Consider the following 27,789-nt stretch of genomic DNA (forward strand, 5'->3'; position numbering starts at 1 on the left):
CAGAGCGAGACTCCGTCTCAAAAAAAAAAAAAAAAAAAAAAAAAAAAAAAAAATCACATGTCTAAATAAACAGATTTAAAGCCTCTTTCTTGCTGATGGAGGAATAGTTACATTTGCATAGATAAAATATAGGATATTAGGAAGGACTGGCTTATCTTTTTTTTTTTTTTTTTTTGAGACAGAATCTCACTTTGTCACCCAGGCTACAGTGCAGTGGCACGATCTCGGCTCACTGCAACCTCCACCTCCCAGGTTCAAGCAATTCTCTGCCTCAGCCTCCCAAGTAGCTGGGATTACAGGCACCCACCACCACACATGGCTAATTTTTTTTTTTTTTTTTTTTTTTTTTTTTTTAGTAGATACGGGGTTTCAGCATCTTGGCCAGGCTAGTCTTGAACTCCTGACCTCGCGATCCACCCACTTTGGACTCCCAAAGTGCTGGGATTACAGGCGTGAGCCACCACGCCCAGCCTCCCTCCCTTACTTAAGCTTATAAACAACTTCCCTTTGCATGTATTTTTATAGATCTAGGCTAAACAAATAAAACAGGAAACCTGTTCCTATTTCCTGACCCAGCAGGTTGAATGATAGGTTCTAAGAGAATGCTGTTCACCTCACCATTACAAAAATAGCAGTAATTTGTCCCAACATAGAGAACATAGCTGAAGTGAGACATGTGTGTACATGTCATGGTTGAGTTCTAAATTTTTAGTATTGAATTATCCTAATATTTGCTTAAAGTTTGGCATATTGTGATTTCTGGGTCAGTTATTATCTTATTGAATGTGTCTTTATTGAGCACTTACTATTTGCCATGACTGAATATCCAAAGACAGTTTCTCTTCAACCTAAATTTGGTAGAAGGATTGGGAAGGGGATGGAGAAAAGAGTAATCAACAATCCATATAGATGCATCAAACACCTATGCTTTAAAGTCTATTGAAAATTTAAAGTCAGACATATTTGTGCAATGGTAAATGTCATAAAGAAGGCAATAGGAAGTGCAGGTTTTATTCACAATCCTTTTCAATACTAGAAGGCTAGCTTGAGTACCATTAATAGATCTGAGAGTATTTGACCACTGAAATACAGTTGTATTCAAGCTGGCTCTTTTCTGATCTCAGGTTAGCACTGTTAAAAAAAATTATTGAATGGTTTGGTTATAAGCTTGTTCAAATATTTATTTCGAACTTGCTGAAAAACAGCAGTCTTTATAAAAAAGCGAATGCAAAGATTTCCTCTTTGTTCAGAATTTTTTACAAGGGCAAGGGGAAATGTGGTTGGATAATCATTGTTAGACTGGATTTAAAATAAGAACAATGACTGATGAAATGTCATTATATTCCTTGAAACTTCAAGTAAAGGACATTAGGTGTCTCCCAAGATTGACTATCAGTTAGGTGGTCTTCCCTCAAGAAATTCACCAAAGTCCGACAGAAAAATGTTCAAGTACTTTATTATAAATATTTAATATTACCCAAAAGGCTCTGAATTATAAAGATCAAAAGATGTTTTATCTTAAAAAAAATGGGAGACAATTTTCTGTCTTTAATAAGAACTGGTATCTAGCAGTAATTTGGTGACTTTATCATTGAGAAAATCATCAAGACTTATTTCTAGTTAGCAGACTCTATTCACAATTATCAACCAAAATTTGAGCAAAAATGTTTTCTCACTAATAATTAATACATATACTCATTAGGAGCAATAATTACACATTCAGTCATTTTGAAAAATATTGGAACTTTTTTTTTTTTTTTTTTTTTTTTTTTTGAGTTGGAGTCTCGCTCTGTCCCAGGATGGAATGCAGTGGTGCTATCTTGCCTCACTGCAAACTCTGCCTCCAGGGTTCAAGCTGTTCTCCTCCCTCAGCCTCCCGAGTAGCTGAGATTATAGGTGCACACCACCGCACCTGGTTAATTTTTGTATATTTAGTAGAGACAGGGTTTCACCATGTTGGCCAGGCTGGTCTCAAACTCCCGACCTTGTGATCCACCCGCCTCTGTCTCCCAAAGTGCTAGGATTACAGGCGTGAGCCACCGCACTCGGCCTGAGCATTTTCTATATAGTAAGGAACTTAAGGAGAGTCAAGACATACTGAATGGTAGGCAGCACAGAATGAGGGATGTATCTGTACAGGCTGAAAGATTTAACAAAATAGACACCAAATTATGCCAACCTTTATAAGACAAGTTTAAGGAAGTGCTTCAGGGAGGGTGTGACTACATGATGAGCTTTGCCTTTGGAAGAGGCCACTTTACTGTGTTTAGTAGAGACTTCTACGAGTTGGGGGTAGATAAGCAGTGAACGCTGAGAGAGACAGGTTAGTTGGCTGTTACAGTGGCTCTAGTAAGAGTTACCAGAAGCTGGGACTAGAGTGGGGAAAACACAGATGGAGGAACATGGACAAATTATAGAGATATCAAAGAGTAAGAACATAAAGGAACTTAACAATCAATTGGACATAATAAAGTTTGAGGAATAGGTATTTTCGAGGATGATTCCATTTCTGACTTACCCCATGGGCTGAATAATGTTGCCTTTCAATTTCTTCCAGAATGAAACGTTGTTAAAGATGGATATATCTTTCTATTAGCAGAAAAACTTGAGATGAACTTTTGAAAATTTAGCTTCTGAACTCATCAAAGGATCTCAAATCCCACCAGTAATTGTACTTTATTTTATCCTTTCATCTTTTAGAAATTCCATGAATGACTCTGTGGAAACCTTTCTCTTACTTCTTGCACTGTGGGACTCTGTATTTTCTCACTTAACTGTCTTCTCTCTATTGGGCTTTTTCTTGAGAGACTTTATTTTCTTATCTTCCTTAGTCTAAATCTAATGTGGGGTCAGCTTCAAAAATTGGGCCCCAAAGAAATTCACTGTGCCTATCATCTCCCATTATTTTCTTCTCAAGTGGGCCATTTTCTTTTCTTTTTGTCCTCTCTCTCTCTCTCTCTCTCTCTCTCTCTCTCTCTCTTCTCTCTCTCTCTCTTCTCTCTCTTCTCTCTCTTCTCTCTTCTCTCTTCCTTTCTTAGTTTTGCTCTTGTTGCCCAGGCGGGAGTGTAGTGGCGCGATCTCGGCTCACTGCAAACTCCGCCTTCCGGGTTCGAGCGATTTTCCTGCCTCAGCCGCCCGAGTAGCTGGAATTACAGGCACCCCCCACCATGCCCAGCTAATTTTCTGAGACAAACACTAGCTCCTTGGTTCAAGCGTTCTTGAGGGGATGTAGAAATAGTTTGCCAGCCTTATCATTCTACGTGTCCTGAAATACCAAGCTCTTCTTAATGTATATATTGCCCACATGAGCTATTTGCTGTAAGTAGCTTGGAGCAAATAGTTTGAAAATAATTTTCTTCAGTACAAAACTCCAAGTTGGGAGCTATTTTCTGTCATTCCTTTGTAGATAGATAGTATCCCACTATCTTTTGATTTCCTCTATTGCTATTGGGAATCCCCTTGTTTTTCTAATTGTCATTCTTCTTTTGGTGATGCCTCTTTGCTCTCTAGCTGCTTATAACATCTTTCCTTTTCCCTCATTAGAATATTTGTATTTTGCTACCTAGAGTTGTTATATCTTCTATGGGGTCCTGTCTTTCATCAGTCCAGGGGAAAGAAATCCTCAAATATCCTGTTTTCTCCAACTCAGTCTTTGTACTCTACACTTTGTAAACTCTAATTTATATATTGGACTCTAATAAATGTGCTGGACTATTCATTCTGTCTTCTAACTCACTTAATTTCTTTGTTTCTCTGTGCTAACTCTGTTAACTTCTTTCAATTTGTTTTTTAGTTCACTAGTTGAACTGTGCCTAAACTGCTATTTAACACATTCAAAAATTATTTTTTATGTTGTATTTTTTAATATCACAAGTTATTTTTGGTGTTCATGCTTCCAAGAGAATCTTTTAAAAGGAATCATTGCACTTATTATTATCCAAAGCATTATTTATGCCATTAAGATATTTCACCTTGTCTTTATCCTACAGATAATAATTTATGAATATGTAGATTTTGGAGGCTCCGATCTTTTGTTTATTTTTCTTTTAACTATTCTTTTATATCTCATTTCTTTGTGTGTGTTTTAATTATTTTTTTGTTCTGAGAAGGAACTTAATGGGAAGTGTGAGTCCACTGGGGTGTGTCTATACCCAGAAGATCACTCTTATTTAGCTCACGCATTCTTTGTAAGTTTAAGGACTGAACCCTCTTACACTGAGCAATTCATACTCCATGAAGCTCTCCATTCTCAGTGCAAGTGTTTGCCTCTATGATTGCACCTGCTTCTATAATCCCATTTTGTCTTCCTTGATAGTTTTAGCTAACGTGTGAGTGTGTGTTAGCATGTTGAGTTTTTCCTGTCTGTCTTATGATCTCGACAATGCATTTGAAAGTTACAGTTTATCATGCATCAGTTTTGTGGCAATAAAGGGCTTTTCAGAATATACTTTACAATTAGTCTCAGTTCCAGAAATGAGAAACCCCAGAATTGGAAAATTAAACTTCCTGAGAAACATACTCAGAGGTCTTGTTCTGATTTACAAAAGTTAGACCTAGAATTTATTATTTCAATATTTTTACCAAAAAGAGAAAAATATTAAAAACATAATTATTTTTATTTTTCCCCCCATACGCTTATGATGAGTTTACCAGAGCACTCTGCAACAACCAAATGTGGGAATTAGTGATTGATAGCCAAAAACAAGAGTATTCTTTTAGACGTAAAGATGATAATTAGGAAGTTCAATCTGGTGGGAGAAAAATGTTAAGAATAAAAAATTAGAATTAGGTTGGGCGCCTAATTAGGCTCAGTACTTTGGAGGCCGAGGTGGGTGGATCACCTGAGGTCGGGAGTGCGAGACCAGCATGATCAACATGGAGAAACCCCATCTCTACTAAAAATACAAAAAATTAGCCAGGCATGGTGGCGCATGCCTGTGATCCCAGCTACTCGGGAGGCTGAGGCAGGAGAATTGCTTGAGCTTGGGAGGCGGAGGTTTTGGTGAGCCAAACCTTGCACTTTGCACATTGCACATTGCAACCTGGGCAACAAGAGTAAAACCCCGTCTCAAAAAAAAAAAAAAAAAAAAAAAAAAAAGAAAAAAAAAATTAAGATTGCTTGAGTATGTATTTAAATACATACTCCTCAATATAGACATATTTGACTTTTTTTAGCTTAGTTCACATACTCTTAAAATTTTAGATTGTGTAGTTCATGAATTTATTCATGAATTCATTAAAAATATTTATGTTGAAGGCAATGTTGTATACAACTGGGGAATTCATTAAAAATATTTATGTTGAAGGCAATGTTGTATACAACTGGGGAGAGGGGCCAAAAAGACAAATTAGCAAGGAGCCTGCCCTCAAAACTCATATGTGAAAGTAGTTATATATCAGCAAAGTAATGATTACATTAGGTAAAAAGAGATCAACCAGGTACAGTTCTGTTAAATTAGGCAGATGGAGAAACTCTTTTCAGCTGGGATAAACAAGAGACATGACTAGGTTTTCGTGGTTGAAGGAATGATGTTGATCAGCTAGCCTATTATGAATAAAATTCAGGCAAGTGGTGATGGGAGTAGGTTATGAAATCTAAATAGTTTCCCTATAGTGTGGAAAGATCAGGTAATATCTGGAAATCTGAAAACATATTAATATGGTTAAAATGTAAAGCATTTGGTTAAAAATAGTGAGAAATAAGACTGGGAAAGTACTGTCGCTATAGTCACACTATATGGAAAAGCAGACTAAGAAATTTAGACATCACATTCTGGGTGGCTAGAAGCTATTGAATACTTTGGGGCAAGTGAAGGTCATGATTCAAAGCTCCGTAGTCAGAAAAATAACCTGGCAGCAAATAAATCAATTGCTTAGAAGAGGAAACGCTGGATACTACTGTAATATTAAAGCTGGAAAGAGATTTGAGAGAGCATAAACTATAGAATTGACAAAAGACTAAATAGATATTTATGGCTTTCATTTGGCTGTGCTTTACAATTTCGAGTGGAATATATTCTCTAGGCCATATTACTAAGAGTCTATCATAAATGAATAAAAGGATTTTGAGCAGCAGAGACAATGCTTACCCCTCACCTCCCACCACAAAAACAAACAAAAACAACAAACAAACAAAACCAACTTTGAAGAACAAGTATTTTAGGGGAAATAGAAACTTATTGTATTATTTTTGCCAATACCAAACAATCCAAGGTAAAATGCAGAAAATATTGAGTTCTTAGATTGACAAAATATTCTTCAGCCCTACATTAGGCTGCATAAATACACATTATTTAATGTATTATAATATTCATAACAATACTATGTGTTGTCTATAGCCCATTTCACGGGTAAGAAAAGAGACTAAAAGACATTTAAATGACTTGATTAATGACAAAAATAGACACTCAACCTGAACATCAACCCAAATATTCTTATTACATCAATACAACCTCTCAGTAACCAATTAATTCAAGAGAATGAAAGAAGGGGAAGAAGGAATAAAGATTCTGAGTGAGGGAAATAAATATATATAAGATGTGGCAGGTTTAATTTTAAGGAAGTGGTATATTACTTTTGTCTAAAAAAAAAAAAAGAAACTGGTTGAGGATGACTAAAAATAAGAAGAAATGTGAAGTTTAAGATTGAGAAATAAGTTTATATTTGAAATTAACCAACTTACCTGTACATTAATCATGAAAAGTAATTTGCAAAGTGAAAGGATTCTTGATTTGAAGAGAACCGGAAACACGAGTAATATCTTCTAAGGCAACTGTGATTAATAGTTACTTAGAAGTACTAAAAGGAGTTTTGAGCAGCAAGGTGGGCTCAGTTGAGATTCTGGCATGGAAATGTAAGCTGGAAACCTACCATTCAAATACTGCACTTTACGGCTGACTCAGAACTGTCAGGCCCCCACATCTTGTTTTGCTGTCTTACATTTTGAACTAGTTGGCATACTTTACAGATCTGGAGTTTCCACTTTCACATTAAAAAAATCTAGCTTTGTGGCTTCTTCCGAAAAGAATAAAAATGGAAGATATAGCAATTTGACTAGAGCTAAGTAGCAGCTGCTCAGAAGTTTTGATTGGAATCACCAACCTTGAGCAATAACAGAATCTTGGGCCTCTCCTCGGAACTACTGAGTTAGAATCTTTATTTTAACAGTCTCCAGGTGTCTTGTAAGTTTGAGAAATAGTGGTCTAGAGAACTCTATAAGTACAGAATGCTAGAAAATATTAAAATTTTCTAAAATAAAACCAAAATCAAGATAATCAAATGCTATAAATTGGACATTAAACTGGACTACTTTATATGTTAATATTTCTGAAAAGATTTTCTGCATTCCTCCTTTATAACACTTTATTTTTGTTTTTCTTGAAAAGGTGCAATTTTTAAGTGGAAGTTGGAATGTGCAATTATATTTAAGCCTAAATTCCATAATTGTTTTAAAAGGTGTCTAATTCAATAATACAGGACTAACAACCAAAATATTTATATTGACTGTAACAAATCCAAACTTAATTTGATTTCAGAATTTTCTGCAGAATAAGCGTTGAAGGAATGTTAAAATGATTTTATTGGATTTTTCTCTTCTCAGTCAATTCCTCTTAATTATATTTTGAAAGATGTTAAACTCTGGTGATTCTTTTAGGAAAGTTGAATTGTTTTATTTCATTTTAGTAACAACTTGGCACTTAAAACATAAAATAGCCCATTTGTTGATGGCCCACAAGTACTTTCTCCTAACTAGAAAGATGTGCTACCAACTAGAGAAGCTATTACTCTAATTTGAATTGTGGTCACCTTGGCTCATAAGACTGCTGCCTGTGTTTGCTCCTAAGTGTTTACTAGTGAATCCTTGACTGTTAGTGTAATTTCAATGCTAATTGTTGCTTCAGGTTTTCAAATAGCTCAGCAGTAAGACATTAATGATTATTCATGCCTTAAGAAGGGCTGATAAGGGAATGAGATTACAATCTTGTGTGATTTTAGCTAACAAATTAAAGTGTAAATTAAATTTTCCCTCAGATAGAAAATAACTACTTGGAGAGCCAATACAATGAAAACCTTCATTCACTTTTAAATCTTCTCTTTCCTGTTTTATAGATATTCAGAGTATCAGAGGACTAGCAGTGGATTGGGTGTCACGTAATTTATACTGGATTAGCTCAGAATATGATGAAACGCAAATTAATGTGGCAAGGCTAGATGGCTCTTTGAAAACCTCAATTATCCATGGAATCGATAAGCCACAGTGTCTTGCAGCTCACCCAGTCAGGGGGTAAAGTATGATTATTTTTTTTTAAGCTTTTCCAAAATTTCAGAGACTTTTGCTCTGATTTTATATAAAAACACTATTTAATTCAGAGGATATATATGTGTGTGTGTGGGTATATATATATATATATCAGCCACAAGAGTCACAAAATTTAAATATGGAAACTGTAAAAGAGATTCCTGGTTAGAGTTGTATTATCTGGAGATTATATATATCCTACACCAACATATATATCTGTGACATGTGTCGTAAGATCTCATTAATTTATGTTTCTAAGAAATGACAGTTCTGAATAAAAACAGATGTAGGAGACAGTGGTTGCTTTCATTTTGAAAGCCAGTGGTTAAAAATGCATGTACTGCATGTTGGTATCATGGTCACTGCTATGTAGATCAGATTCTTCAATCTTTTGGATGGTCACCTTGTGCCCTTAAGGGAGCTTGCATAGAGCTGAAAGAGATTCTTTTCTCTCTAGTGCTTTCAACAGCAATAGTAGAAATGAGTTTGTTACCCTCTGTGGCATCTGATTTTTTCAGAGCCAAGAGGACTCAATCTTGATGAATTACTTAACAAAGAAAATAATTTACTATAGTCTTAGCTAAATATTCAGTCATGTATGTAGGAGGAAAAAGGAAGTGAGATTTTTTTTTTTCACTGACAGGAAAAAGCAAGAATGGTACTTACTTCTCAGGCAAATATGTAGGTTATCGCCAGCAAATGGGTGAACAATTTTCGATTTTTCTGAAGAGAGTTACTCCTGAGTCCAGAATATATTTTTATGTTTACTTTGTTTTTTAGTGTATATTTCTACTCAGTGAGTAGGTCTACATCTAATATTTTCAATCCATATCTCTTTTGAATTAAGAAAACTCTACTGGACCGATGGAAACACAATTAACATGGCAAATATGGATGGCAGTAATAGCAAGATTCTGTTTCAGAATCAGAAGGAGCCAGTTGGTAAGTATTTTTTAATAGTCACCAAGTTTTCAATGTGACAAACCTATACTTGTACAATATACCTTTGATCTAGATCCTAAAAGAAAATATTAAAGATTAGTAAAATAAGTAAATTCAGGAATTGATCAATTTCATTGAATCCATTGGGTTTCTGTTAGGTTTATTAGTCAAAGTTCTCTAAAGGGACAGAATTAATAGGATAAATGAACATACAAAGGGGAGTTTATTAGGAGAATTGACTCACAGGATCACAAGATGAAGTCCCACAATAGGCCATCTGCAAGTTGAGGAACCTGGAAGCTAGTCCGAGTCCCAAAACCTCAAAAGTAGGAAAGCCGACAGTGCAATCTTCAGTCTGTAGCCAAAGGCCTGAGAGCCCCTTGCAAATCACTAGTGTTAAGTCCAAGAGTCCAAAAGCTGAAGAACTTGAAGTATGAGGTTCAAGGGCAGGAAGTATCCAGCATGGGAGAAAGATGGAGGCCAGAAGACTCACCAAGTCTGCTCTTTCTCTGCCTGCTTTTATGCTAGAAGCTGGTTAGATCGTGCCCACCCAGACTGAGGGTGGGTCTGCTTCTTCCAGTCCACAGACTCAAATGTTAATCTCCTTTGGCAACAGCTTCACAGACACACCCAGGAACAATACTTTGCATTCTGCAATCCAAACAAGTTGACACTCAATATTAACCATCACATTAGGCGAGGAGGAAACATTATCTGAACAGGAAGATTAATTTTTTTAACATAATTTTTGCAATGTATTAAATAAGTTACATTAATGTAATTAATAAATATTTTTACTGGTGAAATATCTGATACAATACTACAGTGGCAGTATAACTACTGAGTCTTTTCCTGATCATCATTATTGTGTCATTATTGATAATTACAAGGTTTTGGGTTTTGATATTTAGTATTTAGTCTTTATTTACTCTGCAGTGTGTTAATTTCGTTTCTTATTCTACCTTTGCCAACCATTGCAAATAATCAGATATAACATGATGGCACTGACAGAGAGCTTTGACTTGTTCCCAAGAAATATCTTTGAAAATATTAAGTATAAACATTCTCTTAGAATATAATATTTTACCCATTTGCATGTAGATATCTATAATACTGTTTTGAACCTTAGTCACTTTTTCCTCATGTTTTCTTGCACACCTTTGAGAAGCAAATATTGTTACAGGGCCTATTTGTCATTTCCAAATACCTTTTAAAATATTAGTAAGCCCCAATTGTGATATTATTATAATAAAGATGCAAATGGTGGAATATACAACAGAAAATTCATTATTTTGTTTCAGTTGAATACTATGTATTTTTCGAATCTGGGAAAACAATCAATATATCATGAAGCTTGTCAATTTTTTCTTAGTTTTAGAAATTTAGAAACTTAGTTTTAGAAATTTAGGGCACATTTTTCATAGTCATGATTCAATAAAGGTGTAGTATCACTAAGATTTGCAATAAATAATTCTTTTCATGTGGTCTATAGAATAAACCTCTGACATAAAATGATACTGTTAACAGCTCTTTAGCCAGTTTGTTCTAAGATTTTTACATAATTGAAAGTCAGGGTTGTATTAGAAATTAAAGGCAAATTGAAACACTAATGCTTCTATGTGGGAGATGATAGAACTAAAGAAACAAGGGTCTCTACAAGATTAGGGCCCATACAAAGGATTCAATTTGAACTAAGGCAATTCAGCTGGTCCTTATCTGGAACTGTTCAGAATATGCAATGTTGAAAAATGAGTGTGATAGAAATAGCATAAGCAAATCGAGCCCTTACATTGTAATATGGTAATCATAGTTTATACCAAAATGTTAATGTATATGCTTATTTCTATAATGGTGAAAACCTTGTCTTTTCTAATACTAAATATCCAGTTTCCTACTCATTTTTTTTTTAATAAAAGGCCTAACAGCTTATAATTTTATTTTATTTTATTTTATTTTATTTTATTTATTTATTTTTTGAGACGGAGTCTGGCACTCTTGCCCATACTGGAGTGCAGTGGCCCGATCTCGGCTCACTGCAAGCTCTGCCTCCTGGGTTCACGCCATTCTCCTGCCTCAGCCGCCCGAGTAGCTGGGACTACAGGCGTCCGCCACCTCGCCGGGCTAGTTTTTTTGTATTTTTTAGTAGAGACGGGGTTTCACCGTGTTAGCCAGGATGGTCTCGATCTCCTGACCTCGTGATCCGCCCGTCTCGGCCTCCCAAAGTGCTGGGATTACAGGCTTGAGCCACCGCGCCCGGCCTATAATTTTAAATAAAAAAAGGTTATAAGAGAGGTATTTGTGTTACCAATTCACAATTTATAGCTGGTCCCTCAGATGTTGTTCACCAAGTGATATTTTTAACTGCATAAGGATGATGATTCAGCTTTCAATAAAACATATGTCTACTTTATGTCAGTGATTATATTTGAAAATTAAAAAAAATAGATTTTCAAAATGACACTTTTTAAAAGTTTTTATTTGTACAAGACATATTATTTTAGCATAATTGACTATACGTTACATCAGTATTGAATATGGCTGTGAGTCAAACATTCATTTATTCAATAAACGGATTTTTATTGAGTATTGGATTTTGCACTAGGCCTGTTGATAAAAATTTGACACTGTCCTTTTCCTGAAGGGGCACAGGAACCTAAATTATTTTAGATTCCATTAAGTAAATTTAACTCATTGCCCTTGAGCAAGTTACTTTTAGCTTGGTGTGCTTGGTTTCCCTATTCATATAATCAAGACAAAATGTCTTTTTTTTATAAGGTTCTCATGAGAACTGAATGAGAAAAATTTATGAGGCAAAACATCTGGCCCTTAATAATAGAAACTGTCGGTAATAGCGGTAGTGTGTACATTAGGTCCAACAGACTGGAATTCAAATTATATGATTGTCTGTAGTATTAAGACTCTAAGTGAGTTTACTGAAGAATAAACAGAATAGATTCCATAGAAATGTAGTAGAGGAAATATACGTAACCAAGTGGGCCTCTGAAATGAGCAAATGTTTACGTAAATGTGGGGATTTAACTCAGTACTGCTTTGCTGCTCGGGCTAAGAGGCCAACAAGTTTAAGGTTAAGCGCCTTCTGGTAACTTTCCACTTTAGCTTGCTATTCCTGTTAAGCAGGTGCCCAGATTGATAGTCTCCCCAGTGCTTAATGAAAAGCTGTGTTGTCCATGTATAAATGCAATACTCTTTTTTTTTTTTTTAACTTTTTAAATACTTCCAAAATCTGAATGCTCTACAGCAATTCCCCAGCCTGCTATATACTGTCACATCCCTCTCTGCCCCAGAAATCCTTATTTTAGATACCCACAAGAAGAAAGTGAGCAGACGAAGTCTCTTCTACCTCTATTCTCTCCCATCTCCCTACCATGAGCAATGTTTATAGATCACTTAACATCTCCTTTGGTAACATTCACCATTTGGATTTGCCAATCCAAATTAAGTGAATTAAATTGTTCAAAGTCTAAGTACAAGAAGAAAAAGAAAATTAAGAAATCCAGAAATTAGGGACAATGTATAGCAATTTTCACATATACATAAAACATTCTTTTTGTCATATTTTAGGGACAACACGGTTGGGGAAAAAACTGTTATTTGAGGAACCAAACACATCTGAATATGAATCACTGCTTCGATGCGTATTAACTCTGTGACTTTAAACAAGTCTTACCTTTTCTAAGGCTCAGTTGCATATCTATACAATGGAGATAATATTATCTAACTTATGTGGTTATTTTTAGAATTAAAGGCTCATATGCAGTATCTCATGTTCTAGTTATTTCATACTTAAGTATTCTAGAGAGTTCTTATATATGTATTCAAGAAAGTACATTAAATAATATTTAAAAATTTAAGAGACTACATCTTCATTAAAATGAATGAGTAAATGCACCATTTTCATTACTAAACTATGATATGTACATACAGATGTGTGTGTGTGTCTACTTACATACATATATATGTAGGGAAGTTCAAACTTTCCCTTTGAAGGTTTGAGTCTAAGTCTGCTGAAATAAATTAACAATAGGCAGATTAACAGGAAAAAAAAGGCATACAAATGTATTAACGTGAACATGGACACGGGAGTCCTGCAAATATAAAACTCTAAAAACAGGCATGTGGCCAGGTGTGGTGGCTCACACCTGTAATCCCAGCACTTTGGGAGGCTGAGGCAGGTGGATCACCTGGAGTCAGGAGTTTGAGACCAGCCTTGCCAACATGGTGAAAACCTGTCTTTACTGAAAAATACAAAAAATTAGCCAGGTGTGGTGGCATGTGGTTGCTGTGAGCCAAGATCGTGCCATTGCACTCTGGCCTGGGCAACAAGAGCGAAACTTCATCTCAAAATAAATAAATAAATAAAAATAAAATAAAAAGAGCAATGTGACTGAAGTTTTTATACTGTATGGAAAGGAATAGTGACTTGGAGCATGGCAGCAGGTTATGGGAAGGAAAAGGGAGAAAAGGCGTGACCAGCAAAGGTTCTCTTTATGCAGGTGAAGCCTCACAGGTGGCAGCCCTCAAAAAGAATAGATGGGAGCCTGTGATAAAAGTTTCCTTGTCAGACCTGTAATAATGTCAGACCTTTAGTTTCCTTTTCCTGTGAGTTAAATTTTTCCTACTTCCAGATAATGTAGATAAGAAGGCCTCAGATCAAGCTCTTACATCTGTGTTTCACTAGATTTTCTCAACAGATGCAAGTCTTCCCTACTAAGGACAGCTTTTCAGAACTATTCCTGTGTCTGCAGCCCCTCTGAGTAGTCATCTTAAAATAGACCAAAGAAATATATTTTGGGGTGGCATATTTTCATTTCCTTCACATACATTTCAAAACCATTGAGAAAAGTTATTAGCAGAATGTTACTTACATACTTATCGCATGATACCATTTGTATAATTTCAAAGTGAAATACAAAATATTAATATACATTGCTCCCAGATATACTTATTTAAAAACTATAGAAAAAAGTGAACTGGAAATATATACACCAATTTTATAATAGCTGTTGACTTATGGAAGAGTCAATGATAACATCTGACAGAGAACTTTCTTCTTTATCAAAGGTAATTTTAACAGTATTAGTTAAATTTACATTTAATAAATGTATTCAAATTGAGTATAATGAAATGTTAGTAGTGTTCAATTCTGGATAGTGAGTTCATGAGTTTATTTTCATCTTCTTTCCTCTGTTGGATTTGGCTCCTCCAAGTGTTACCAAAACGACCCGTTGTTTAGACACAGCTGACTTTCTTCTTCACAATGGTAAAGGAGAACACTAACTGGCCAAGTCTTAGTAATATCTAAGAGAGGAAAGGGCAAAGTTGAAATTGTAATTTAGATTTATAACTGGGCGTGGGGGCTCACGCCTGTAATCCCAGCACTTTGGGAGGCCAAGGCGGGCGGATCACGAGGTCAAGAAAGCCAGTCCGTCCTGGCCAAAATAGTGAAACCCTGTTTCTACTAAAAATACAAAAATTAGCTGGGCAGTTGGCACACGTCTGTAGTCCCAGCTACTCAAGAGGTTGAGGCAGGAGAATCGCTTGAACTCAGCAGGTGGAGGTTGCAGTGAGCCGAGATAGCGCCACTGTACTCCAGCCTGATGACAGAGTGAGAGACTCCGTCTCAAAAAAAAAAAAAAAAGAAAAAAAAGAAAAAAAATCGTAATTGAGATTTTGAAGTCTGGTTTAAGGTAGGTCTTTCAAATGAAGGTGTGGTTAGGATTGAGTAAGGATCATTATGTAAAAATTTCAGACTGGTTAGAACAGCAAAAAGATTTTGAGGGGAAGCGGTTTGAAGTTCCTTAAGTTACAAAATGTTGTTTGACGCTTTTCTTGCTGAAGAGTTGATGAGTCTTTCATCAACAACATTATCTGCAACTTTTATCTTCCTGGGAGATAATTTATTGGGCTAGTAATGTTATGTTATTGAAAACAGTAAAATAATAAAGCCAAGTTAGTGTAGACAATAAGCTGTGCTTATGGTTTTGATTCTCATTTATAAAATTAAGCCTTTGTTTCAGGGATTTTTTTAACCCCTTTAAAGCACATTAAACATAGCCTTTATAAAAAATTTGTACACTAATGTGTTCATTTCAGACTCTGAAAAACTTACCCACAATAGTCACAGTGCTACCAGAGAAAGAAAGCCAATTATGGGTGTGTATATTTGTATATACAGTAAGTCACCACTTAACGTCATCAACATGTTCTTGGAAACTGTGACTTTAAAGCCAAAGACCTATAAAGAAAACAATTTCACCATAGGATCATTAGTATAAACAAGAGCTGTTTCTATAGCATATATCTGGGAAGAAAAACATTAATACATTTCTAAATAAAGACCCAAAACACTTGTAATATTAAGCATTGAAATAAATGTGACACATACATACATTTAATAAAGACTAATAATAAAAACATGTAAGATTTTAACCAATTTTTGGTGAATCACTGAGTGATGGTGGTCATAGTTGTGGTGGGCTAAACCAAGAAACAAATGTTTGCCAAGTGACAGTGGAAAAGAATACCTCCTACTGCCACATAGTTTAAAACCAAACAATAACAAATATGGCTGACCTGCTGAGTACTTTCATGTCACATCATTTATTGTTGTGGATTTGTGTGATTATTATGTACTTGACAAATTTTTATTTGACAATAATTTGCATTTATTCATTCATTCATTCTCTATAAGGTCACAGGATTACTGAAGCCTATCCTGACAGCTCAGAGTACAAGGTGGGAACCAACCCTGGAAAGGACACTATTTCATCACAGGGCACACTCATGCACACACACACCCTCACTTATATTGGGACAATCTTTTTCTAAATGATACATAATGATAATGTATAGTGTGGAATGCATGTGATATTTTGATACATGCATATAATATGTAAAGATTAAATCAAGAAAATTGAGATATCCATTACCTCAAATCTCTAACTTTTCTTTACATTGGAAACATTTCTTCTAGCTATTTTGAACTAGACAATACATTATTGTTAACCACAGTCACTCTACTATCAAACACTAGATTTTACTCTTTCTAACTGTAGTTTTCTACTGATTGTCCAAACTTTCTTTATCCCCCTACTCCTCTGTACCTTCTCCAGCCTCTTGTAACCATCAATCAACTCTCCACGCACGAGAGATCTACTTTTTTAGCTTCCATATATGTGGGAGAACATGTGGTATTTGTCTTTCTGTGCCTCACCAATTTCTCTTGACATAATGACCTGGTGCTCCATGCATGTTGCAATGACAGAATTTCATACTTTTTTATGGCTGAATAATATTCCATCATGTATATGTACCTCATTTTGTTTATCCAGCTAATGATAGATACTTATGATTATTATAAATAGTGTTGCAGTAGACATGCTAGTGCAGTTCTCTCTTTATATGTTAAATTTCTTACTTTTAAATATATACTTAGCAGTGAGATTGCTGGATCACATGTTAGCTCTATTTTTAGTCTTTTGAAGAATCTTCATACTGTTTTCCACAGTGGCTGTACAGTCCCTCAGTATACATGGGGGGTTGGTTCCAGGACCATCCATGTATGCCAAAATCCACACAACTCAGGTTGTGGAGTCGGCCCTGCAGCAGTGTGTACACAAAAAGTTGGCCCTCCAAACATGTGGATTTTGCATCTTGTGAATACCCTATATTTTCAATCTGTCCTTGTTTGAAAAAAAAAAAAATCACATGTAAGTGAACCTATGCAGTTCAAACCATTGTTGATTGAGGGTCAACTGTATTAAATTACATTCCCACCAACAATGTAGGAGTATTGTCATTTCTTCACCTCTTCACTAGCTACTGTTATTTCTTGTCTTTTTGATAGTAACCATTCGAAATGGGGTGAGGTGAAATCCCATTGTAGTTTTGAGTGACATTACCCTGATGGTTAGTGATGTTAAACATTTTTTCATATAACTGTCGGCCAGTTGTGTGTCTTTTTTTGAGACATGCCTATTCAGATCTTTGGCCCATTTTAAAATCACATTAGTTATTTTGCTATTGAATAGAATTCTGTATGTATTTTGGTTATCGATATCTTGTCAAATGGATAGTTTGTAAATATTTTCTTCCATTCTGTAGATTTGCTCTTCTCTTTATTGATTGTTTCCTTTGCTGTGCAGAAACCTTTTTCTTTCATGTAATCCCATTTGCTATTTTTGCTTTTTGAAAATGTTTCTGAAACATTTTGTTTCAAAACAAAATGCTTTTTTGTTTTGTTTTTGTAAGCTGTGTTTTTGAAAGCTTAGCCAAGGAATCATTGCCCAGACCCATGTCCTAAAGTGTTCCCCAAATGTTTTCTTTCAGTCATTTAATAGTTTTACATCTTAGATTTAAGCTTTAATCCATTTTGATTTGACTTTTGTATATGGCAAGAGATAGGAGTCTAGTCTCATTCTTCTGCATAGGGATATCTAGTTTTCCCAGAACCATTTGTTGAAGAGATTATCCTTTCTACAATGTATGTTCATGATGCCTTTGTCAAAAATGTATTGGCTGTAAGTGTATGGATTTATTTCTGAGTTCTCTAGTGTGTTTCATTGTTCTCTATGTTTGTTTTTATGTCAGCACCATGCCGTTTTGTTTACTATGTCTTTGTAGTACATTTTGAGGTCAAGTAATGTGATGCCTCCAGCTTTATTTATTTATTTGCTTAGGATTGCTTTGGCTATTTGGGGTCTTTTGTGGCTCTATAACGTCATTGGTATCTTGAAAGAGATTGCATATAATCTGTGGGTAGCTTTGGGTAGTGTTGACATTTTACTAATATTAATTCTAATTCTTCCACTCCATGAGCATGGAATATCTTCGCTTATTTGTGTGTGTTCTTCAATTTCTTTCATCAGCAGTTTATTGTTTTCTTTTTAGAGATCTTTTATTTCTTTGGTTAAATTTACTTCTAGGCATTTTATATTTTATGTAGCAATTGCATATAGGATTGTTTCTTAATCTCTTTTTCAGTTTGCTCACTGTTGACTTATATAAATGCCACTGATTATTGTATGATAAATCCTGCAACATTATTGAATTTGTTTATCAGTTCTAATAGATTTTTGGTGGGGACTTTAAGTTTTCCTAATTATAATATCCATGCCTCTTAAACAAAAATAAGTTGACTTCTTCCTTCCTAGTTTGCTAGAACGTCCAGTACTATGTTGAAAATAAGTAATAATAGAACCATCCTTGTCTTGTTCTAGAACTTAGAGGAAAAACTCATTTTTTCTCCACTCAGTATGAACTTAGCTTTGGATTTATTATATATGGCCTTCATTGTTTTGAGGACTGATTCTTCTATACTCAGTTTGCTGAGAAGTATTTTTTGTAAAGGGATATTGGATTTTTTAAAATGTGTTTTCATCTAAGGAAATGATTATATGTCTTTTGTCCTTCATTCTGTAATGTGATTTATCATATTTGTTAATTTGCCTAGGTTGAACCATGCTTGTATCATTGGAATAATTCCCACTTGATTGTGGTGAATAATCTTTTCAATATGTTGTTGAATTTGGTTTGCTAGTATTTGGTTGAAGATTTTTGCATCTATGTTTATTAGGGATATAGTTTTCCTAGTTTTTATCATGTCTTTGTCTGGTTTTAACATCAGGGAAATGCTGGCCTCTTAGAATGAGTTGGGAAGCATTCCCTCCACTTCAATTTTTAAAAATATTTTGAGTACAATTGTCATTAGTTCTTATTTAAATGGGTGGCGTAATTTACTAGTGAAGTCATCAGGAAGGTCCTGGGTTTTTTTTTTTTTTTTTTTTTTTTTGATGGAGTATTTTTTAATTCTCATTTAATCTCATTACTCATTACTGGTCTTTTTTTTTTTTTTTTTTCTATTTCTTCATGGTTCAGTCTTTGTAGGTTGTATGTGTTCAGAAATTTATCAATTTATTCTAGGTTTTCCAATTTGTTAGTGTTTAGTTGTTCATAATAGTCCCTAATGATTATTTGTATATATGTGGTATCAGCTATTACGTCTCCTTCTTTTGTTTCTGATTTTATTTGTCTTTTATTTATTTTCCTTAGTCTAGCTAAAGGTTTGTCAATTTTGTCTTTTAAAAAACAGCTTTTCATGTCATTTATCTTTTGTATTTTTTTGTCTCAATTGTATTTATTTCTGTTCTGATCTTTATCATTATTTTTTTTCTACTAGTTTTGGGATTAGTTTATTCTTGCTTGACTAGTTCCTTGAGGCGCATCATTGAGATGTTCATTTGAAACCTTTTAACTTTTTGATGTAGGTGTTCATTGCTGTAAACTTCCCTGCTTTTGCTTTATAGCATAGTTTTGGTATGTTATGTTCTAATTTTATTTGTTTCATTAATTTTATAAAATTTCCTTCTTCATTTCTTCATTGACCCATTGATTATTCAGGAGCATGTTGTTTAATTGTCATGTATTTGTATTGTTTCTAAAATTTCTCTTATTATTGAATTCTAGTATTATCCCATTGTGGTCAGAGAGATACTTGATACAATTTTGACTTTTTTGAATTTGTTGAGACATATTTTAGACTTATGTGGCCTTACATAGAGTCTATTCTGGAAAATGTTGCATGTGCTGATGAGACGAATGTATGTTCTGTAACTGTTGGAGAAAATACTCTGTAAATGTCAGTTTGATTCATTTAGTCTAGAGTATAGTTTAAAGCCACTGTTTCTTGGTTGATTTTCCATCTCAATGTTCTGTCAATTACTGAGAGTGAGGTGTTAAATTCCTCCACTATTATTGTGTTACAGTCTCTCTCTCCCTTTAGATTTACTAATGTTTGATTTTTATATTTGGTTACCTTGGTGTTGGAGACATATATATTTAGAATTATTATATCCTACTACTGAATTGACTTCTTTTTTATTATATATTGACCTTCTTTGTCTCTTTTTAAGTTTGACTTAGTCTGTTTTATCTAATATAAGAATAATTGTTCTTGCTCTGCTTTTGATTTTTATTTACATGGGCTATCTTTTTCCATCTCTTCACTTTCAGCCTATGTGTGTCTTTTTATAGGTGAAATGAGTTTCTTACAGGTAGCATATAGCCTAACTAAAAAAAGCCTGAATAAAAAAAAATTCAGCTGCTTTGTGTCTTTTAAAAATTGGAGAATTTAATCCATTTACATTCAATATTGTGTTTGATAAGTAAGGACTTATTACTGCCATTTTGTTACTTGTTTTTAGAGTATTATGAATTTGTCTTTATGCTTACTTTCATCAATGAGTTTTAGACCTTGAAATGTTTTCCTTTGCACATTAGCATCTTTTTAATTTTTTTTTTGTTTGTTTGTTTGCATATAGAAGAACTCCCTTCAGAATTTTTTTTTTGTAAGATGGATCTAGTGATTGTGAGTTCCCTCAGCTTTTGTTTGTGTGGGAAAGACTGTATGTATCTTTCATGTTTGAGGGAAAGCTTTCTGGGTACAATATTCTTGCTCAGCAGCTTTTTTCTTTCAGCAATTTAAATATGTCACCCCACTCTCTCCAGGCCTACATGGTTTCATTGAGAAGTCTATTGCCAAGTGAATTGGAACCCCTTTATGTGTTATTTGCTTCTTATCTCTTGATGCTTTTAGGATCCTTGCTTTGTCCGTAACCTTTCAGTGAGTTTCTTCAGACCATTTTGAATTCTTAATCTGAGAGCTCACAAATTGCTGTCTCATTAGGGTTAGTCACTGGCTCTTTGTTTTGTTCATTTGAGGAGGTCTTGGTTCCCTGTTTTCTGTTGTTTCTTATGGATATATGTCTATAGCTTTTTATTGAAGGCCTTTTACTTGTATCTGGCTTGTGTTGGTTTTCTAGGGTATGTTTGCTTAGAGTTTCTTTGCAGTCACTTGTAAATCCACTTAATCCTAGACTGATGGCTTTTTTTTTTTCTATTATTATTATTTTTTCGGTATTAGATGGTATCTTAATCCCAAATTTGCCTTGACTCTCACAAGTATTCAGAACACTTCTGGTCCTGAATTGGAGTGGGATACCTAAGGAGGATACCTTGGCTCTGTAGGAGACTGGTTGGGGCTTCATGCTCAGAATACTCATTGAGATTGCCTCCTACAGTGTGTTGCTACTGAATAGCTACTTTTATTTGGTGTCCCCTTGGCTGAGATAAAGAACAGTATTTAACAGTCTGGGATTTCTAATCCCACCTCCCCTCTGTGTCTCTAGCTGCCCTCAGGGGTTTTCTCCCTGCAGACCCTCATGATTCTTCCTGTGGGTCCAGACAGTAATAGTTTTCTTAAAAGGGGATCCAAGATGCTGAGGAAGCAGGCTCTGCCTTGATCTCATTTTTTCCAGTGTAGAAAAACCATGAGTCTAGGAGGAATCATTCATGCATGGTGCTTGGCAGATTGGGGGAGGGGCATTATGAATAGAAAGGCCCATTTATTTCTCTTACTGTCTGCTCAGAGTTTTTCACTCTCTGTGGCTTCAGGGATCATCTCAGCCTCAGATTTCAGTTCCTGGATATTGCTGGTGATCATCTTGGCACTGGATAATTATTTTTGGTTTTCTGTTGGGGACAGTGAAACCATCTGGCTTCTCTTCTGCAATTTTGATGATGTCAGTCTCTTTGACTGGGACAATTTGAACATGTCGATTAACCTAACATGCACATTTTTAAGATGCGGAATGAAACCAGAGCACTCAGAGAAAACCCACACAGATATGGGGAGAACAGGCAAACTCCATACAGACAGTGAACCCAGATGGGGATAATTTTTTTTTTCCTTGTTAATGTTATACCAAAATGTTATTCAAGGACCTGCTGTATATGTACACCTACATATATGTTATTTGTTGCAAAATGTTGACTTATGAGATCCTGAAAACTGGCTAGGCAAATCTGAAATCCTTGGACAGGCTGTCACTAAAGACATGCTTGACACTCTCAGGCAGGAGCTGAAGCTGAAGACCACAAAATGAGTTAGTTTATCAGGAAAACCTCAATTCTGTTCATAAGGCCTTTCAACTGATTGAATCAGGTCAGGACCATCCAGATTTTTGAGAATAATCTCCCTTACTTAAAGTCAACTGATTGCAGATGGTTATCACATCCACAAAATACTTCCACGGCAACACTGAGGATAGTGTTTGATTGAATAACTGGGTATCACAGCCTAGCCATATTGACACATAAAAGTAATCATCATACGTTTTAAACACAAACTTTTCTGTAGTTTATCCACTGATGTATATCCCTGCAAGTGTAGTAGTTGTGTATATGTTGGTGCAAACATTGATTTCCATAATTGTTTACCTAAAATCTAAATAACAGCTCTATTAAAGGGAAAAAAAATTCCACAATTGATCCTTCTTTTTAAAATCTAAATTCTTCAAAATACATGAATTATTATGTTACTACTAATATTATACACAGCTACTATCTTAATGTGTTAAATGTGTTATGTTGGGCACTGTGGATGATACAGAGGACTTTATGTAATACTGGCTTTGCAATGTTTACATCCCGATGAGAAAAAACAAAACAAAACATAAGGAACATGGTAAAGATCCACATGTTGGTTTGCATGCATGTGGGAGTCTTGAAGAAAAAGACTAAAAAAAAAAGTAGTTCCTATAATGTGTCAGTTACTGGGAGACAACATGAACAAAAGTGATATGAACAGTTTCCTTATGGAGTTTAGAAACTAAACGGAAGTGCAGTGTGACCAAAACTTCCCACTCCAGCCTAATTTCCCTTCTTTGATATTCTCCCAATTTTTACTCTTTTCACTAATATTACATTTTAACAAGTTATTTATTTGCCCAGAAATTTCTCCTGTCTCCTCTTAGTTTAGTTAACTCACTCTTATCTAAAAGCCAAGTGTTATTTTCCAAGAATCCTTCCCTGGCCTCTGTGACCAGGTTGAAGTCTTCTAAAACAGATACTTTTAGGACTGTATTTTACTTTTTAACTCTGTTATCATTTACATTTTTAATTTGTCTGTTGAATATATGATTATCTACTGCCTCATCAACTAAAAGGGAAGCACTATAAAGGTAGGGACCATATCTGCTTTATTTACCATTATATTCTCAATTTATAGCACAATTTTGGCACATAAGTCGATTTTCAATAAATATTTGTTGAATGAAGTGAATACTGTTTCTTATCCCATAGCAAGAGTCTCTACAAGATTGACTAAACCTAATATTTATTGATATGTCTCAGTAGAGTAAGATTAATTTGTGAATATGTGATATTTAGAAAGAATATTTCCACTGGAAGTGCATACTTGGTGACCTAGGTATGAATTCATGTTGCATTTCATTTGATGTATCCAAGGAGTAAAAAAAATTAAAGTGCTCTCAGATTTACATTTATACCATTATTTTCTCAAAATATGATATACAAATATTATGTATAAGAACCTGGATTGCTATATAAGTATATGACTAGCTAGGAAGAAAAAGTTGGAAATGTTATACTTCTCAATTTTCTTCTCCACTTATTCCTCTTGCTGTTTCTCTAGCTTCCCCTCTCTCACGCTGTGCCCTTTGGACTCTCATTAGCACCTCAATGACTGATTTCTTATAAAATTAAAGAACAGACAAAAATAAATATAGCCATGTTATCTACTTATTGATGAATCTTCTTAGCACAGGGAATAAAGATGAAATCAAAAAATTTTTACAGTAATCCCTCATTTATTTCAAACCTATTAATTGTAATTTTTGATCTATCCCAAAAGGCCTCATATGATTAAACCAGATTAAAAGTACAGTGCATAGTAATTTTTTTTAAGTTAGAGTATTTTCACTGTGCATGCCTCAATGATTTTCTTAAAATACATTTAATAGCTTATATTTCTTACTAATTAAGAGAAAATACTAAAGAATTTCAGATTATTGTGTTTCCTTTTTTTTTTTTTTAATTTAAAATTCCTTTTGCTTTTTTTTTCTTTTTTTGAGACAGTCTTGCTCTGTCTCCCGGGCTGGAGTGCAGTGGCACCATCTCAACTCACTGCAAGCTCCGCCTCCCGGGTTCACACCATTTTCCTGCCTCAGCCTCCCCAGTAGATGGGACTACAGGCGCCCACCACCACGCCCGGCTATTTTTTTTTGTATTTTTAGTAGAGGTGGGGTTTCGCCGCATTAGCCCAGGATGGTCTCGATCTCTGACCTCATTATCCCCCCGCCTTGGCCTCCCAAAGTGCTGGGATTACAGGCTTGAGCCAACGCACCAGGCCTCCGTTTGCTATTTTTTAAAACTTTTGTTTTAGGTTCGAAGGTACATGTGAAGGTTTGTTATGTAGGTAAACTCGTGTCATTGGGGTTTGTTGTTCAGATTGTTTCACCCAGGTATGAAACCTAGTACTCAATAGCTCTGTTTTTCTGCTCCTCTCCCTCCCTCTTCCCACCTTGCACTGTCAGGCAGACCCCAGTGTCTGTTGTTCCCTTCTTTGTGTTCATGAGTTCGCATCATTCAGCTTTCACTTATAAGTGAGAACATGTGTTATTTGGTTTTCTGTTCCTGTAGTAGTTTGCTAAGACTAATATTTTATTATTTTTTCTGTCTTTCTGAATAATTTAACACTGCTATGCAAATAATTGGATAAAATATTTCTGTGTTTTATATATAATCTTAAACTACTATTTAATATAGAATCAAAGTTGTTTCACAAAGAAACACTTGACATAGGATATTTGAAATATTCTAAGGAGTCCATGTCATGGTGATACCACTTTAAAAGATTCCTTCAGAACTATTCCACTGAGTAATTTCTAAAATGGAATTTTACAGTACTGTGAATGGATATATGAATGTGTGAAAAAATAAATACAAACCTGTTGTTGCTGGCGTACATGATCATCACACCATGAAATGCTCAAATACATAAGGGCATTAATCACTGCATTATTTACTCATTGTAATTTCATTTACTTATTGCAAACAATTATTGTAATTATTATTTAATGATGAGTCTGTGTGAGCTCTGGCACAAACTGCCTACAGTATTCCTTAAATTTCAGTGAAGAAAATTAAACAATTAAGAAAAGAAGAGCCACTGTTCAATTGAATTTCTTCTCATGCATATTGTTGTCAGATTATACATTTTAATTTTTTTTTCCAGAATGTGAGGAGAAAACACTACATTCTGCCTTGTAAAACTGGAGAAGCATTAATTAGCTCATAGCAATTATTACCTAATACCCTTTATAGTACCTGTATTCTCATCATGAGGCCACACCTTTGTGTCTGCAGGCACTTATCAAGATCTTTTATGTGATAGAACCATGATCACTCTGGCAACAAAAATAATATAAAATTATAGTGACTAATTTTTAAGCACTTGCAATATGTCAGCCACTTTCAAAATGCTTTGCATTTATCATCTGATAACAATTATTTCTGGAAGAAGTTCTTTTTCTCCTTTATAGATTCAGAAACTGAGTCTTGTCGAAAGAAGGTAGTCCACGATGAAAGCTGGGATTCAAATCCAAGTTTATTTGCTTCCAAAACCATATTAAATCTTAACCATTATGCTGTGCCCAGAGGGGCTGATTTCATATAGCAATTACCTGACCTCAGCAAAGATCAGAGAATAAAACAGATACTTTTCAAGCATAGAATGTGGGAAAGGAAACAACTCAGAACTAGCTTACTCCTAAGAAATGTGAACCCAGTTAGGACACAACAGTTGACTTTTCTAAGCAGCCAGGAGTGTGCAAGAACCAATTTCACCTCTCAGCCAATTGTGCCTCACAAATAATTACTTCTGGATCTTTAATTGCTTTGAAATGGCAATGCCACTGATACATTAGACTTTCTAGTTTGAGGAATTGTTTTTATATTGTAATTCACTGACTTCCCTTGCTTGTTTGCTGTTAAATCCACGTGTTACATACTTAAAATAGAAGTGCATCATAATCATATGAAAACACTAAACTTGGCATTTCATGAGTGTGTGTCACTAAAGACTGAGTAATTGCAGCCTTCAGGCAATTTAGGAAACTTTGTTTCTGTTAAATACAAATCAACATCAGCATTCCAGTTATCCATTGTTGAGCTAAATAGTCTCAATTAAGATTTATTGCTCAGTCTTGGATATATTAAATGCTTAGAGCAGTTCACATATCAGAGGATTTTTGTTTACTACTTACAGTGATTTTTATGTTTAAAATGCACTTATATTATGAATTTTATCCCTTACGCCTCATGTAAAGGAACTTGGGTTGGGCTTGTTAATCAACATTACCCTTCATGGCTTTTCTTAGGAATCTTGTGTACTATATATTTTATTTATTTATTTGGTGTTTCCCTTTTATTTTTATTATTATTATTTTTTTTAATGAAACGGAGTCTCAGTCTGTCACCCAGGCCGGAGTGTAATAGCACGACTTGGCTCACTGCAACCTCTGCCTCCCAGATTCAAGCAATTCTCCTGCCTCAGCCTCCCGAGTGGCTAATTTTGTATTTTTAGTAGAGATGGAGTTTCACCATATTGGCCAGGCTGGTCTTGAACTCTGACTTTGTGATCCACTCGCCTCAGCCTCCCAAAGTGCTGGGATTACAGGCTTGAGCCACCACTCCCGGCTTTCCCTTTATTTTCAATATAATCCCAACTGAAAGTCATTTGCTTACTTAAACTTGAAGTACATTTTCTTGAAATCTACCAGGCATTTTCTATTACTTCATTCCAACTCATACACTGTATGAAGTAGATTGTGAATTATATTCATAGATAACATTCTTAAGCACTTTTTTACCACATCAAATAATATAAGGAACCTCAGTTTTTAGAAGTAAAGTTTAAAAAAAAGTCCTGGATAGGTTTCCTTGTTCAATATAATGTATTTCTGTTATTGATATATACTTATTACTGAGCACAATCACTATTATTATGTAGGAAGCACATTCCATGTAAGACTGCACATCTCAAAAGAAATGTTACAAATAGGTTACAAAAAAGGCCAGAGGAGTTGAAAACTAATATTATAATTACGCATGCTAGCACACAAATAATTTAAATATATTATACTTTCATCTGATTATTCATTTACTCATTTAATTCAAATGTTTTTAAGTTGAGGGTGCGGGGGAGGTAATTTCGTTTTTTTTTTTTTTTTAGACGGAGTCTTGCTCTGTCTCCCAGGCTGAAGTGCAGTGGCGCGATCTGGGATCACTGCAAGCTCCACCTCACGGGTTCACGCCATTCTCCTGCCTCAGCCTCCCGAGTAGCTGGGACTACAGGCGCCCGCCACCTCGCCCAGCTAATTTTTTGTATATTTAGTAGAGACGGGGTTTCACCGTGTTAGCCAGGATGGTCTCGATCTCGTGACCTTGTGATCCGCCCGCCTCGGCCTCCCAAAGTGCTGGGATTACAGGCGTGAGTCACCGTGCCCAACTGGGAGGTAATTTTTTTAAAAAGATTGTGAAGTGTACACTAGGTACTAGACCCTAAAAATAAAACCTGGGACCATCCTCAAGGAGGACATAGTTCAGTAAAGAAAAAAAATCACAGATAATTAAAAGCCATTTGAATGAGATTTTTAGTTGAGTTAAAC

General features: G+C 35.0%; 1 protein-coding gene across 3 annotated transcripts in view; it reads left to right on the plus strand.

Annotated features, from left to right (window-relative positions):
- The window catches only part of LRP1B (LDL receptor related protein 1B), a 1,933,102-nt gene that overhangs the window by 1,307,445 nt on the left and 597,868 nt on the right, over positions 1 to 27,789 (plus strand). For all 3 annotated transcript variants that reach the window (XM_050752792.1, XM_050752793.1, XM_050752794.1), the window contains exons 30-31: positions 8,110 to 8,284; positions 9,147 to 9,241. In XM_050752792.1, coding sequence (XP_050608749.1) covers positions 8,110 to 8,284; positions 9,147 to 9,241 — 270 coding nt within the window. The remainder of the gene's footprint in view (positions 1 to 8,109; positions 8,285 to 9,146; positions 9,242 to 27,789) is intronic.

Source organism: Macaca thibetana, chromosome 12 (assembly GCF_024542745.1).
Source record: "Macaca thibetana thibetana isolate TM-01 chromosome 12, ASM2454274v1, whole genome shotgun sequence".
Lineage (NCBI taxonomy): Eukaryota > Metazoa > Chordata > Mammalia > Primates > Cercopithecidae > Macaca > Macaca thibetana.